The sequence below is a fragment of the Macrobrachium nipponense genome, chromosome 6, assembly GCF_015104395.2.
Source record: "Macrobrachium nipponense isolate FS-2020 chromosome 6, ASM1510439v2, whole genome shotgun sequence".
NCBI lineage: Eukaryota > Metazoa > Arthropoda > Malacostraca > Decapoda > Palaemonidae > Macrobrachium > Macrobrachium nipponense.
The window spans coordinates 98,980,407-98,997,192 of NC_061108.1; the positions used below are offsets into that span (position 1 = coordinate 98,980,407).

The window sequence follows — 16,786 nt, forward strand, 5'->3', positions numbered from 1 at the left end:
AACGAGAAGGTCACCTTTCATTCATTCTTTATCCTTTCAGCTACTTATAATATGCTTATGGTAGTAGGTCTAAGGTAATCACTGTGAAACTAACTTGAATTGATTTCTATTTAGAAGAAATGAATAGCTACAGAAGATACCCTAGAAAGCTTTAATGAAAGTAAGCCTTCTTAATGTATTCGTCAGTTTTAACTCCCACACCTTTCCAACGTGTCTAAATGAAACAGGATGATATGCAAGGAATTGCGATAAAATATAACACGGAATTATATTCGTTTTGATTTTTTTATGATTGCTTTTTTGACTTTGAATAGCTAGGTCTGAGTTAATTATGTTAAGCAATTATGAAAAGGATAAGAAGAAAGGCGAACATGGCTAATAAAACAAGAATAAACGGGAATAATCAAATAAAGCAGATTAATATAATTATATATATTATATATATATATATATATAATTATATATACATATATTATCGATTTAAATATTCATTAATATTAGTATCCGAGAGAGTATACTGCTGAAAAAAGACCTTGGCCAATCATGTGGGAAAATGTGTCATGCAAATTATTTTTATTGATCAAAGGACAAAATTTGTTTAATTAAACATCGTTTTCAAAGAATGTTAACGCCTTGCTGTATTATTTATCGGCTGTAGGAGACGAAATGACACACCCCAGTGCAGTACGATATGTTGAGTCAAGACTCGAGCGGCAGCAAAGCCAACTTCAAAATCTTCGGTATGCTGTCACGAAGCTAGAGTTGAGAATAAAATTAGAAAATCATGGACCCATCGGTATATATTTTCCTTACTTTGCAAAATGATTATCTTTATACGTTGAATAAGTTTTACTCAATTCTAATGTGATTTATTTCATGTATAGCACCTTTGAAAGGATATTTGATTTATTGTTAAGTAAATAATCTGGCACCTGCATATGGTAATATTTCCATAACGAACAATGAATTAAGAAACTACGGCCAATTCTTTCGTTGGTCCGTCTGTACAAGTACACTGTGTATGTTAGAAACATGTTTGAATCGAAAAAGAGAGCAATTGGTTGAAATTGGCTGAGTGGCATTGTTGTGTACCTATGATGTGAATTTTTTAGCACTTTATGGAGCAAAATCTAGCAAGAAATTGCATTTCCATTTGTCAACACTGGCCTACCCACGTTTTGTTTATGTTGTAGGTGTTCGCCGCGTTCTTTAAATTGTACCCATATCAACAAGTTAATTATGTGACATCCAAAAGCCCCGATTCTTTTACTCTTATGGGAAAGACGCCTAAACATCAGATGAAGGTTATTACGTGTAATATATTAACATGTGTTTTGAAGAATGGAAGAGATGTTTCGCTGCATGCTGCTGGTAGCATTACCTTTATTATTCATCCGATTGCACTGCAAAATCGTCGCCATCTTTATCAACATAGATAGTTGGTAATTACCCATATGATTTACATAATTTTGATATTTCTCTTACCTCTCTCCCTCTCTTTCCTTATAAAAGAAAAGAGGCCCACATGCGTGTGGAGGCTTCTAGCTGTAATCCATAGGCTTACATATGTACAGTAGTACGTACAGTAGTACCTCAGGTTACGAAATTGATCTGTTCCGAAGCAGCCTTCGTAACCTGATTTTTTCGTATCTAGGACTACGTTTTACATGTAAATTGCCTAATTCGTTCCAAGCCCTACAAAAGCACCACAGTAAATTTTATTATAAGCTAAATTGAGCAATAAACAATGAAATACAACAATTTGGACCATTCAATACCTGACCTAATCGTGATTGTAGTACCTGTAAATAAAGTGTATTAGTGTACAGGGTACAAGAAATACTGTACATACATATGTAGTAAAATGTGGAACCTTACCTTTCGAGTGAGGCGATGTATGAAAGTGGCGACAGAGGAGGAGGACAAATGGCAGAAAACATGAACACTTAATTTTATGAAACATTAAAAAAATGGCAGAAAACATTAACACTTAACTTTACGAAAAACTTGAAATCAAATTTCTCTTTTTTATTTTTTTTTTGCCTTTTTCTGATTTTAAAAATTTTTTTTTACTTGTTTACATTTTTTAACAAATTTCAATTTCTTCACCACTTCCAATTTTATGTTTTTTCATATCACCTGGACCTTCCTTTTTGCCTACTACTAAAGGCCTCTTTAAAAAATAACTATCCAAGGAAGATTGCTTCTGCCTGCTTTTCAAAATGTTTCTGAAATGACTCAGGCAAACGTCATCGAACTGTGCAAGCATACGGACTGTGTAAGCCTTTTCGGGGTGTCTCTTTTCTACAAATGTTTCCACTTTATGAAAAGCAGTTAGAACATCCTTAATTTCTGCCATTGTCATAGGGTCCTCCTCCGCCTCCTCGCCGCTGCTAGAAAACGCTTCTTAATGACGTTATGTTGCATGGCCTCCAACTCCTTCAGGTCATCCGTCGTAAGCTCCTCTTGGTGCTCCTCGAGAAGGTCATTGATGTTGTGACGACTGTTATATTATTAAAAATTATTCAGTAATTATGATAATTGTATTGTTGAGAACGCTACCAACAGTTCCATGATTCCTGATGCCACTGCCAGATGTCGGCAATCGGCATGTGTTTGTGTTGTTGTTGCTGTAACCCCGCTCAGTACAATAAAGTAAAGTTGTAACATGTGAGTTTATATCATGAATATCACCTCCAATGTACGACATCGAGACATGGTGATCAGCGGCGAGGTTAAAAACGACATCTAGAACTCACTAAGCAAGTATTATGCCGTATAGGCCTTTTAGATTTTGTGTATTAAGCCTAAAATACTGAGTGTTCCTGACCGGCAAACATGGCTTCGTCGACGGAAGGTCTTGTAGCCCCAGCAAAATTCACTGCTAGCCTAGGGGCCGACAACGAACGTGAATGGAAGTCTTTTAAGCAACGGTTCGAGATTTATTTACTTGCTTCTGAGAAGGACAATAAACCTGAAGAGACTAAGGTGGCCCTACTTTTAAACATTGGGGGTGAAGAACTTCTACAGATTTACAACTCTTTCAAATTTCCAGCCCCTCCCAGCAACCGGTGACCCTAATCCAGCCAATGTGGTGAAATTTGACATCTATTTTTTCTCGCGCAAGAATGAACTTGTAGCAAGGTACAAGTTTCGAAGATGTATGCAGGAAACAAACGAAACATTGGAAGCCTATGTTACCAGATTGAAAATTCTTGTGAAGGACAGCAAACTATAGCGTAACAACAACAAGACAAGCAGCTGAGGGGACCAAGTGGTGTTTGGATGTACTGAGGACAAACTTCGTCAGAAGTTATTTGAAATTGAAGACCTTACCCTTGAGAAGACATTGGATTTGTGTGTGGCCTTTCAAGCAAGCAAAAGGCAGATGGACGTCATCAAGTCTAGTACTCCTCGCCAGACCAATGACAGTGTGGCCAAAGTGAGAGGAAAGCCTAGAAGGGAGAAGACTACTGGTAGCAGACACGACGCAGACCATGATGGTAGGCCTAGGCATGAAACTAATGAAGGTAGGCCTAAGTCCAGTAGACCCAGTATTCCTACAAATAAGTTGCGCCGTTGCAAATTTTGTGGGGAAAAACATGAATGGCGTAAGGAAAAGTGTCCAGCTCATGGTAAGAAATGTACAAAATGTGGTAAATATAATCATTATGCTGTTAAATGTAAAAGTAGGAAAATAAATTATGTATCAGGTAATGACAATGACTTTGATGTGAATAGTTCAGATGAATCTGAATGTGAATATTTGCTTAAAGTGTCTAGTAAAAAGGATAAGCTAATTGAAGCTGATTTTGAAGTTAATGGTAAAGTAATCAAATTTCAAGTAGATTGTGGAGCTAGCGTAAATGTAATTCCTCAATATTTAATTCCTAATGTCAATTTAAACCCTTGTGACACTACCCTAGAAGTGTGGACTTTAGACACAGTTAGGCCTAAGGGAAAGTGCAGGTTAGTAATTAGAAATTGCAAGAATAGGAAGAAATATAACCTTGAATTTTTGGTGGTTGATTGTAAATACACTCCCTTATTAAGTAAAAGAACATTAGAGCAAATGGGACTTTTTACAGTTAAGTATGAAAATATTTCTGCAACTAAAGATGTACTTGATAAATATGACAATATATTTAATACTGATGTGGGTACATTCCAAAATGTCGTTAGACTAACCATTGACACAAATGCAGAACCAGTAGTGATTCCTAAATGCAGAGTTCCAATTAACCTTAAAAACAGAGTATGTAATAAAATAAATGAAATGGAAAATGGTAAAAGCTAAGTTGACCAACCTACTGACTGGGTGAGTCGGATGGTTGTAAATTGAAAAGAAAAATAAGGATTTAACAGAACTTTTTATTGATACCACAAGCTTTGTAAACAAGTCTCTGAAAAGGGAACATCATCCTACCCCTGTAATTGATGATATTCTACCCAACTGTCAAAGGCCAAGGTTTTTTCATCTTTTGATTTAGCCAATGGGGTATTGGCATTGTGTTCTTGATGAAAAATCTAGTTAACCCACTTTTCAAACACTTTTCAAAATTTTGGTCGCTACAGGTGGCTCAGACTACCATTCGGTTTAAATGTTAGTGGTGAGATTTTCCAAAAACAGTTACTCTTGAATCTTGAGAAATTTGATGGTGTTGTATGTATTGCTGACGATGTTATAATTTATGGTGTAGGTGAAACGTATGAGGAAGCTGTTAAAGACCATGATAGTAAGAAATCAAATTTTTGGAAAGGTGCCAGGCTAAGGGTATAAACTTAATAAGTCTAAGGCCGTATTAAGAAAATCTGAAATCGCTTTCTTAGGTCATAAAATCACAAGTAAAGGTCTCATGCTGGACCCTAAAAAGGTGGAAGCTATCCTGAATATGAAACCACCTACTGATGTAACTGGTGTTAAAGAGTTTACAGGTATGGTTAATTACTTAAGTAATAAGAAAATTAACTCATCAAAATACCGAATGGAATGGACGAAAACAAGAAAAGAAAAAAGCTTTCATTTGAGGTCAAAAAGGCTAATCACTAATGCCCCAATACTGCAGTACTATGACCCAAACTTAGACCTTGTCATACAGTGTGACGCTTCGCAAAATGGGCTAGGTTCAGTATTGTTACAGTGTGGTAAACCAATTGCTTTTGCTAGCCATGCTTTATCAGAAACCGAAAAAAGGTATGCACAAATTGAAAAGGAAACACTTGCTATTGTTTTTAGTCATAGAAAATTTCATGAGTATGTCTATGGTCGTAAAATAATTGTTGAGAGTGATCACAAACCTATTGCTAGTATTGTTTTGAAACCCTTGTGTAATGCTCCCAAGCAACTGCAAGATATGTTGCTTAACATTCTACAGTACGATGTTGAAATCATACATAAAAAAGGTAAGGAAATGTATGTGGCTGATGCATTCTCGAGATCTTATTTGCTATTGGATAATTATAAAGAAAGTGAATTTGAGCAAGTTAACATGCGTGATTATTTGCCAGTAAGAAAAGCGTCTTGATGAAATTAAATATGAAACAGTCCAGGATGAGACTTGGCAAATTTTAGGATCATTAATCTTAAAAGGTTGGCCAGAAGGAAATGATGAGATACCTAATGTAGTCAAAGCCTATAGTCATACTAAGGATGAGTACTCATTTCAAGACGGGTTAATTTTTAAGAGTAATAGAATAGTCATTCCATTAAACCTCAGACATAAGATAATGCAAGTCATTCATTCAGCACATATAGGAATTGAGGGTTGTCTACGGAGAGCCAGAGAATGTATCTATTGGCCAAGAATGAACTCTAGATATAAAGCAATTCATCTGATCATGTGAAATTTGTAATAAATTCCCTTGTGCTCAACAAAAGGAAACTTTAATTAATTATGAAATTGCTGATCGGCCATGGTAAAAGGTTGGAGTTGATCTAATGAGTATTGAAAAGCATAATTATCTTATAACTGTTGATTACTTCAGCAATTTTTGGGAAATTGACTACCGAGAAAACACATTAGCCAGTACAGTGATTAGAAAACTTAAATCTCATTTTGCTAGGTATGGATTGCCCTGTGTATTGATTAGTGATAATGGACCCCAATTTGTAAATGAGAATTTCAAACAGTTTGCAACTGATTATGATTTCGAGCATAGGACAAGTAGCCCTACACATGCCCAATCTAATGGTATGGTCGAATCTGCAGTGAAAACATCTAAACGTTTAATTAGAAAAGCTATTGAAAGTAATAAAGATCCCTATCTAGCCATTTTGGACCATAGGAATACTCCTACTAGTGATAAAGACGCCAGCCCATCACAGTATAACCTAGGTAGGAGAACACGTACCAAATTACCAATGTTATCCAAGTTACTTGAAAATTAAAATGTAAATTTAGAGTTGGCTAAGGTAAAGAAGAAAATAAAAAATGCTAAGAGTAAATTCTATTATGATAAAAATGCTAAAGATTTAAGTATTTTTCATGAAGGAGATAATGTACGTCTTAAACCTTATGTTTTGGGCAAAAAGGTCTGGGAAAAAGGAAAAGTTGTGGAACGATTATGTAATTGAAAGTGAAGGCAAGCTATTTAGAAGGAATAGAGTTCAGTTGAAAGAAACCCCAAGTGATGTGCATATGCCCAAGGTAAATGAACCAGTAACTATTGATCTTATTGGTAATGAAATTGAAACTCCAGTCAAAGTGGAAAATAAAGTTGAAAGTGACAGACAAACAAGGTCAACCAGAAATAAATTACCTTCTAAGTATTCTGATTATGAAATGTATTGATGTTGTGCGTAATTTCTTTAATGTCATATAAATGTTATGATTATGAAGTGTATTGATTTGGTGTGTATATTCTTGAATGGCATGTGTAATTTTATACTAAGAATGAATATTTTAGTTGTGAACAGGTACAACCACATGTCTATTATAATGGTGTACAATGTTTTGAATGTTAACAACTTTTAGAGCTGATTATAGTCCTAACCAGTAACATATCAAAGTTAATTCAGTGTAGTATTTTAACTGATAATCCATCCAAATAAATTTAATTTTAAAAGAAGAAAAGATGTTATATTATTAATAATTATTCAGTAATTATGATAATTGTATTGTTGAGAACGCTACCAACAGTTCCATGATTCCTGATGTTGTTGCTGTAACCCTGCTAAGTACAATAAAGTTAAGTTGTAACATGTGAGTTTATATCATGAATATCACCTCCAATGTACGACATCGAGACAACGACCAGCCCCATAGACTTGCTGAGTGCAACGATCTCATCAAGATCTGGTTGCAAAACAGTTTCAGGATCATAACTGTTTCTGAATCTGCATCAGTTTCGCCCACGTTGAATCCCTTGAAGTCTCGGGCGGATACAGCATCAGGCCAGAGTTTCCTCCACGAAGAATTCAAGGTTTGCCTCTAAACCTCTTGCCAAGCTTGATCGATGAGTTGGATGCATATCACGATATCGAAATGCTCCTTCCAAAATTCCCACAGGGTGAGGTTTGTGGTATCGGTGATGTCGAAACATCTCTTGAAAAGATGTATATGTACAGCTTCCTGGAGTTCGATATCACTTGCTGGTCCATTGGCTTGAGGAGAGGGGTGGTGTTAGGCAGAAGATAAAGAACCTTGATGAAAGAATACTCCACTAGGATATCTTCCTTGAGGCCAGGAGGGTGAGCAGGGGCATTGTCCAACAACAGCAGACATTTCAGAGGGGGCGCTTCTCTTCCAAAAATTTCTTCACTGTCTGGCCAAAACACAGATTTACCCACTTGGTGAACAAAAGTCTTGTTACCGAGGCTTTCGCATTAGCCCTCCACATCACCAGAAGCTTCTTCTTTAGCACTTTGTGGGCCTTGAAGGCTTGAGGAGTCTTGGAATTATACATAAGTAGGGGCTTCACCTTACAATCCCCACTGGCGTTAGAACAAAATGCAAGCGTAAGCCTGTCTCATAGGCTTATGCCCGGGTAGCTTCTTCTCTTCCTTCGTGATGTAAGCCCGACGAGGCTTTTTTTTCCAAAATAGACCAGTCTTGTCACAGTTGAATACTTGCTGAGAACTGTAGCCTTCCTTGATTGTCATCTCGTTGAATGTCTTAACAAAGGCTTGGGCTGCTTTCGTGTCCGAGCTGGCAGCCTCCCCATGCCGCACCACCAAATGGATGCCAGTCTGTTTACGAAATTTATCAAACCACCCATGAGAAGCCTTGAAGTCTGTGGTTGCCTTCGATGTCCCTTCTCCTGGGTCGTCTTCGGCCTGAGCACTCGGATCACCGAAAATGGCGCTGGTCTTCTGGCAGATTGCCGTCTTGGTTATCGTATCGCCAGCGATTTCTTTGTCCCTAATCCATACAAGATGCAGCCTCTCCATCTCATGCATGTGGCTCCTCTTGTTGGAAAAAATAGTCATGCCCTTGGAAGGTGTAGCTGCTTTGATGGATTCCTTCTGCTTAAGGATGGTGCCTATCGTCGACAGATTTTGGCCACATTCCTTAGCGATCACACTCAACCGCATGCCAGCTTCATTATTCTTGATTATCTCCATCTTCATCTCCATAGAAATCATCCTCTTCTTTCCGTGAACTTCAGCAACATTCTTGGGACCCATGGCTAACAACGTAAGTAATTAAGTTCACACACAACATGATAAAGTAACTTACAGTGCAAAGAAAGCGAAATCACTAACACGAATTTACATTAACAAACGAAATCTATGTGAACGAATGAATTCCAGGTGTATATGATAACGCTGCTGCAACAAATGGTCAAGGAACGCCTTTACGTAGGTTCATGATGGGACAGATGCTGACCAATAGGGGAGCAGGATCTTATGGCATTGACTAGCATCAGGAACCAATGGGAGAGCGGGAGGTTGGTGGCGAGTCCACTGAGTTGGTGGCACGCGAGTTTTAAAATTGTTCTTGGTTTTGCAACCTGAATTATTTTCGTACACAGAAGCAAAAAATTCTTTGTCTTTGCCTTCGTAACCTGGATTTTTTGTATGTAGCGACTTTCGTATGTAAAGGTATGACTGTATACTACATATATTTTTAAGGCTAATGTTGTAAAATAACTTTGAAACTGTCTTGAATTTAGTTTACAGTGATAGTTGAAGACATATTTGGTGTTTGAACTAAAGTAGACAGTTATAAACATTGGAATAGTGGTCTTGGGTGGGTTAACTATTAAAGTAGGCAGTTTTAAGCAATTTTTGAGGGGTGGTACCAGGATAACACGGGTATTTACTTATCATAGGGGTTTCTGGGCCCTATCCCCCGCGATTATCGAGGCCCTACTGTATTTGCAGATTCTAACTATTCGCCGGGGGTTCTGGTACACATCCCCCTCAAATACTTGTGGACCACTGTATATTGAAAATGCACAGGATTGCCTAACTGAAGGCAAGGTTGTAAAGCAATGGATAAATGTAAATATTTAGATACAAGTAGTTCCCGGTTATTGGTGGACTCAAATCATTGGCAATCCAGTTTTATGGCATTTCTCTAGCACCATAAAATTAGCGATTTATGACACCATAACCAAACTGTGTGTGTTAGGGTGCCATAAATCGCCGATTTTATGGGGCTAGACCAGCGCCATAATAGCGGGTTGCCTTTAACCGAGTCTGCTAATAACCGGGAACTGCCTGTCTTCCAAATGTTTTTAAACATTCCTATTGCCTGATGAGCCTTTTTTTTATCTTTCCATAAATTCTGTGCTTGGAGAACCATCCTTATCTAAACAAGTACAGGCAGTCCCCAGTTATCGACGGGGGTTCCATTCCTGGTGCTGATGAGCGAAAACTGACATTAACCGAAACTCGGTGATTTATGGCACCATAATGGTGCTTTTGGTGCCAATAACCAGTTATCGGCCCCATAAGCAACTTTATAGCGCAGATAAGCACCCTCATGGTGCCAATAACCAAAACTCAGCCCGTTACTGGTATTAGAAGAGGTGGAGGTAGCCAAAAGGAGACGTGGTTAAGGACAATGAGGCGGCAAGCAGATGAATGTTGGTGAGATCTTGAGGAGTTAGCCCAAGACAGAATGTGGTGGCATGAGTTCATCAAGGCCCTATGCATCTCCATAGCTGCCACATGAAATGATTGATTGATTTAGAGAATTCAAGTGCTTAAGATTTACTTTGAACCAAGTGGGAGGGTATGAAGCTTAGGTTAAAAGCAGGATAAAAGCAGCTTGCGAGAGATGCAGAGAGGTGAAAGGGGGCATGTGACAAAGGAATACCAAATTAAATGAAAATAAATGCCTTTACATATTACCATAATCAGACTAGTATGGTAAAAAAAATTTAGAACAGTGTAACAAGCTGAAGCAAACAGAAACAAGAATACTTGGGTGGATTTTGGGAGACTGGAAAATGAAATTATAAGTGCTTAGAGTGGAAAAGATTACTGATACAATAAGAATCGATATTGAGATGGTTTATGCAAGTGATATGGATGATTGACAAGGACGGACTCCAGAGTGCATAGATGGATCCTCTTAGAATGTCAAGAGCATTAGATGGAGCATTTGCAGAAGACAGGTGGCCATGATAAAACTGCACAACAATTGACAGTCTTTCAGGTTAGGTCATAAACTTTAGCCCACAGCAAGGATAATACTCCATGGATGAAAACACCATCACTAACAGGAAGAGATAAGATCTATAGAGAAATGGAACAGCCTGTTTCTCTTTGAATTAAATAGCAGCTTATCAGCATATCCCACAGCCAGCTGTTGATACAGGAGAAAGCATTGGCTTTCTTTGAAGACCTTAAGATGAAGTTTCTTAAGAGAAAGACAGAATTTATGGGTAGTTCAGGATGGTTTATGAAGTTCAAGCAGTGACACATTTTCACATCAGGATCCAAGGCAAAATTGCATTAGGTGACACATTAGCAGCATCCAAATTCCCTGCCAAGCTGTCGAACATTATGGGGAGAAGCACTTATATAATGTGGATGAGACTGGTCTTTACGAAGAAAACGCCAGAATGCTCATTCATGCATGCCAAAGGAGGAGAAAGCTAAGCCAGGTTTCAAGGTTGGAAAAGACCGTTTTACCTTTTGTTGGGAGGCAGTTGTACAGGTGACTTATTTAAAGTCCCAGCTGGTGTATCATATTGAGAACCCTCAAGTACTGAAGAACATCTGCAATGCAACTATCAGAGTTATATGGATGCAGAATCCCAAGGCTTGGGTGATGATCATTATTTCTGAGAAATGGTTTAACAACTTTGTACCAGCAGTGGATAAATATTGCAGGGAAAAGGCATCCCCCTTTTAAGAACTTTCTAATGATATATATTCAAAACAATGAATGTCTTTGAAGAAAGGTCAAGACTGGATTATGCTGCCTGGTAACTGATCAGCATTTTCCCTTAATATATAATGAGGTATCGTTTTGTTACCAAGTTTCTGGAGGACCAGCCACTGTATACCATTTTTTTACAGTAACAAGTTGTATCTACTCTCCTCAGTCTGAAATGCAGCGGCCTTCAACATCAAATATCAAAATGAGTCAGAAGACTCATCCCCATGATACTGCTGCAACTTCTGATTCTGTTTAAGGTATATTTATTAGAGCATTTCAGCTGCAAATCCAAGTACTAGGTTGAGTGGGGTTGTTTAGGAGAGGAGGATGACCCAGTGCTCAAGGTTATGCCAGATTAGGTTTTAACTTTATTATTCATCTTAATTTACACTGCCATAGATAAGACTAGTTAAGAGGTCCAAAACCGGCCGAAGCTCCTCTGGCCAGGTAAGAACCCACCACTCTAAGTTAGGTCACCACCCTATTATTTATTTTAACTTAAACTGCACGCACAAGGTTAGGTTAAGTTAGGTGGGGTGGTCCAAGGGAAGCAATGTCCTGGGCCAGGAAACTATCAGTTTACATGCAATAAGGATGCAATGTTTAGTACTAGCCCCTTGAACATAAAAACATACACAGAGGTTGATGAATATCATAAACATAATTAAGAAACATAAACATATACAATAGGAGGTAAATAACCCAGATGTTGACTGGCATAAACTAGGCTGTATACAGGTAGTCTTTCAGTTTTACCATATTTAATTTGGTAAGTTGGGGGGGGAGGGTTGGTTCCAAACAGGCAAAGAACTTTTTAGCCAGGTAAGGGCCTAAAACCCTAGGTCAGGTTAGGTTAAATCCATACTTGTATTCATTCATTTTGTGTTTTCCCCCAACCTACAACTCCTGCTTTCCCACTGCAGTCCCTCACAGCTACCAAATTGTAGGATAAGAGGGGGTGGAGGAGTTATGGTATCAATAACCGTCAGAAATGCTCAAAGCACATTAGTCTTCAGCATAGGTAAATCATATTTTCAAGTGAAATGCAATTCTGGTTTAAAGTAAAAATATCAGTATCTTTAGCCTAGTTATTTTTCAATGTATTTCATTGTTATCAGTCTCTTTTTAAACCATCAACAACCATATTAACCAGTTCTGGATGATCCTGAATTTTTATTCAATCTGCTCCTTGCTATAGTAGATTCACATCAACCGTGCATCTGATGTCTAGGCCAGTCCCTTATGACGCCCCTGATTGGCTGTTGACAAGCCAATCACAGGGCTGGAAATTCTCACTCTCTCTCAAGAGTTCACATAGGCAGGATGTATGTTCCATCTCTCTTGAGGGATATGTCTTCAAAAGTATCCTTCAGGAGAGGTGGAACATACACCCTGCCAATGTGAACTCTCAAGAGAGACTGAGAGTTTCCTGCCCTGTGATTGGCTTATCAACAGCCAATCAGGAGTGTTGTAAGGGACTGGCCTAGACATCAGATGCACGGTTGAAGTGAATCTACTATAGTAGGTGCCACAGATATAGAGAGGAGAGATTGGACAGACAAGCGACAATCGCGTGCATGTAAGTAGCCATTGCTATGCAATAACTGTCAAAGATGGAATCGGTATCAACTGCAAAGACCAGCGGCAAAAAAGCCACTTGTGGTAGCCACTGTTGGGTTATCAACTATGTCAATTACAGGAACAAGTTCACAAAAGAACAGGGGATCACATTTCACAAATAAGAGACCTATTTTCATTCATGAGAATCTTTATGACTGTTGAAATAACCTCAAGTAAATGTGTGTTAGATCGCAGTCAGCTTCACTCCTACTTTTATATCTAATAAAATATGTAATGAATGTTGTAATAAGCTTTTTTATTAAAGCAGGGGTGTTGTTTATCCATGGTATGTGCATATAGCTCGTAAAATACCATTTCAGATGACGAATTGTATAGAATAAAAGTGGTTCAGACTACTGAAATCTACCTGAAAAGTCACTGGCATGTAGGGTTACCATCAGTCCATACAACCATGGCTATGCCTGACTGTTTCCCACTACTTTTACTACAACAATGTACATAGGTTAGTAGATCATGAGGCCTAGATCCAGGCCTGCTGCAGTTTTAAGTGTTAATGAAATGTTATGGTAGTGTTAGGGTGAAATACCGAATGCCTGGCCTCTACCGTAGCATGAACTCCTTCCCGAAAAAGTACTTTAACACAACCTGTAACCCAGGATGGACATTTATCATGAGCCAGTATCCATCGAAGCACATGAAGGTGGTCGTACGATGGTAGAGGTGACCGCCTAGTGGCCATTCGGTACTTTACCTTGCCTAGTAAATGTTATCAATAAGTTCTCAAACCTGGTATGGAGAGGACTCTACTGAATTTTAACGATAATTAGTTCAGCCTTTATAGTAAAACAGTACTGTAAATTTATGGTGGAAAGAAAGGCACATACCTGTTACGGGACATATGGCAGACATCCCCAGCCCGTCCCAGGACCCACGGCGGGCCTGGCCCGCCTATCTCGGGACACGTGGCGGACATTGCCCGCCCGTCCCGGGACCCCCGACGGACATTGCCCGCCCATCCTGGGACACATGGCGGACATCACCCGCCCGTCCCGGGACCCGCGGCGGACCCAGCCTGCCTGTCCCGGGACTCATGGCAGACATGCCTGCCCGTCCGGGGACTCGCAGCCAACCTGGCCCAGCCATCCCGGGACATGTGGCAGACATCGCCCACCCGTCCCGGGACCCACATCGGGCCTGGCCCGCCAGTCCCAGAACATGTGGTGGACATCGCCCACCCGTCCCGGGATCCGCTATGGGTCTGGGCCGCCCATCCCAGGACACGTGGCAGACATTACCCATACGTCTCGGGACCCGCGATGGGGCTGGCATGCCCATCTCGAGACCTGCGTGGGACCCATCCCAGGACATGTGGCGGACATCGGCCCCCATCCCAAGACCTGCAACGGGCCTGGCCTGCCCGTCCCGGGACATATGGTGGACATCGCCCTCCCATCCCAGGATATGTGGCAGACATCGTCCACCCGTCCCGGGACAAGTGGCGGACATCGCCTGCCCGTCCCAGGATACGTGGCAGACATCGTCCACCCATCCTGGGACCCGTGGCGGGACCGGCCTGCCCGTCCCGGGACACGTGGCGGACATCGCCCGCCCGTCCCAGGATACGTGGCAGACATCGTCCCACCCATTCCTGGGAACCCGTGGCAGGGACGGCCTGCCCGTCCCGGGACACGTGGTGGACATCGCCCTCCTCCCTCCCGGGGACACGTGACGGACATCGCCTGCCTGTCCCAGGATACGTGGCAGACATCGTCCACCCGTGGCGGGACCGGCCTGCCCGTCCCAGGACACGTGGCGGACATCGCCCTCCCCTTCCGGGACACGTGGCGGACATTGCCTGCCTGTCCCGGCACACGTGGCGGACATCGCCTGCCCATCCCAGGACCCGTGGCAGACATTGCCTGTCCATCCCAGGACCCATGGCGGGACCAGCCCGCCCTTCCTGGGACATATGGCGGATACTGCCCTCCGGTCTTGGGACACATGGCGGACATCACCTGCCTGTTCCGGCACGTGGCGGACATCAACACCCACGTCCCAGGACCCGTGGCGGCCCCGGGCTGCCCGTCCCGGGACCAGCGATGGGCCCTGCCCGCCCATCCTGAGATACGCGGCGGACATCACCCACCCGTCCCAGGACCCACAGCGGGCGCGGCCCGCCCGTCCCAGGACACGTGGCAGACATCGCCCTCCCATCCCAGGACTCATGGCGAGCCATGCCTGCCCGTCCCGGGACACGTGGTGGATATCACCCACCCGTCCCAGGACCCACGGTGGGCCTTGCCTCGCACCAGTCCCTGCAGAGAGCAACACCTATACTATTCTTTAGAACCAGAATATGCCACTGAATCCTCTCAGTTCTCCTGGGCCTTCTCTGAATCCTCAAGTTCTTGTCTTGGCACCTTTACGAATCCTACTCAATTCTCTCATCTCCAATGGCTTTTCTGAAGCCCGGTTCTTCTCCCAGCACCTCCACAAATCCCCTCATTTTCTTCAACGTTTTTATAATCCACCCCTTTCCTTTCCCTTACAGGAATCAATAAAACTAAGAAAACATTTTAACATATTTATTTCCACTCTAATTCAGTTTCCTTCAAGGATTAACAAAGCTAGCTTATTACAAAATAAACATCAAAGTTTCCATACAACAAAATTTTCACATCTGATCCATCTTCAGGAGGTCATTCCTTGAAGATGGACAGCTGCTTCTGTAGTTTCCAGTTGTCCTTCTCTAGGCGTCTTTATTTCTCATAGGGGTTCTTCAGGTCGCACACCAATTTCTCCTTTGCCCCTCGCAGCTGTCGAAACCCATGACAATTTCCTTCCTCTTGAAGGCAATGCCAGCTCGTTCCTCTTGAGTTTCGCCGCCTCAACTTCACACTGGAGTCCACACTTTTCCATCCAGAGGTCTTCCACTTCCCTCTGCAGGCACTGGAATCTCAACTTGAGGTCTTTCCTCTCGGATTCCCACTTTTCGGTCACGTCTTTTTGTTCCTGGATGAGCCTCGCCATCTGCGCCGCTTATGCCATCTTTAGCTGTAGATCTTTCTCCTTCATTCGTAGGAGTTTCTCGAGTCTCTCAAGCAGGTAGTTTGCTTCTGGCAACTGTGCAATCACATCCTTTATCCTCTCATATAGCCCATCGTTTCTCTGCCGGATTTCCTTCGCGTTGTCCTTCGGTTGCTGATTTTCTTCTACCATCTTGAGGATCTTGTCTTCCAGCTGGCGTTTCTCCCTCTTCTCTTTATTGTTCCAGTTTTGAGTGAGTGGGCCCTGTCTTGCCAGGCTTGCTGTTGTAACACTTGAGTGATCTGGTTGGCACGAGTACGTTCTTCCCTCTCTCGTTCAGTTCCTTTTCCTTGGCATGTTCAGCTCCATCATCATCAGTCAGGAGAGAAATTTCACCAGCGAATAGGCAGCCACAGCAAACAAGATGACTGATCTTCCGTATTTTGAACAACATCTGGACAACAACGTCCCAACAACAGCTGCTGCCAAGGCCAGTAAGGCCACATTCTCTTCAAACTGAAATCCATATCTGAAGTATCCAGTTCATATACTCTCCTCTTTCTCTCTCGATTTTTCATTGATTTTCTATATTCCACAAGAGATATTTTGATTTATCAAAATACTATAGCAGGAATGATTCTGAAAGATTTTTAATTGTCTTGTCTCTTGGTGTTATAAATTACTGAAATCACTCTCTCTCTCTCTCTCTCAAGTTTGTAAGAACATTAGGGATTTTTTGCAGTCCGTATCTTTTTTTGTCTGCTCTCTCTCTCTCTCTCTCTCTCTCTCTCTCCGTGAGGTTTTTAAACTCATCTATGGCAATAAATTCGGGTATTTTCCTT

General features: G+C 41.3%; 1 protein-coding gene across 1 annotated transcript; it reads left to right on the forward strand.

Moving 5' to 3' along the window:
- Positions 1 to 14,132: 14,132 nt before the first annotated feature.
- On the forward strand, positions 14,133 to 15,383 carry LOC135216598 (collagen alpha-5(IV) chain-like). Its single transcript, XM_064251978.1, has one exon. The coding sequence runs from the start codon at positions 14,133 to 14,135 to the stop codon at positions 15,381 to 15,383; it is 1,251 nt and encodes a 416-aa protein (XP_064108048.1).
- Positions 15,384 to 16,786: the final 1,403 nt, after the last annotated feature.

Bases quoted from the DNA above. Each gene is read 5' to 3' on its own strand.
- LOC135216598 (XM_064251978.1), top strand. From the start codon at position 14,133: ATGTGGTGGACATCGCCCACCCGTCCCGGGATCCGCTATGGGTCTGGG.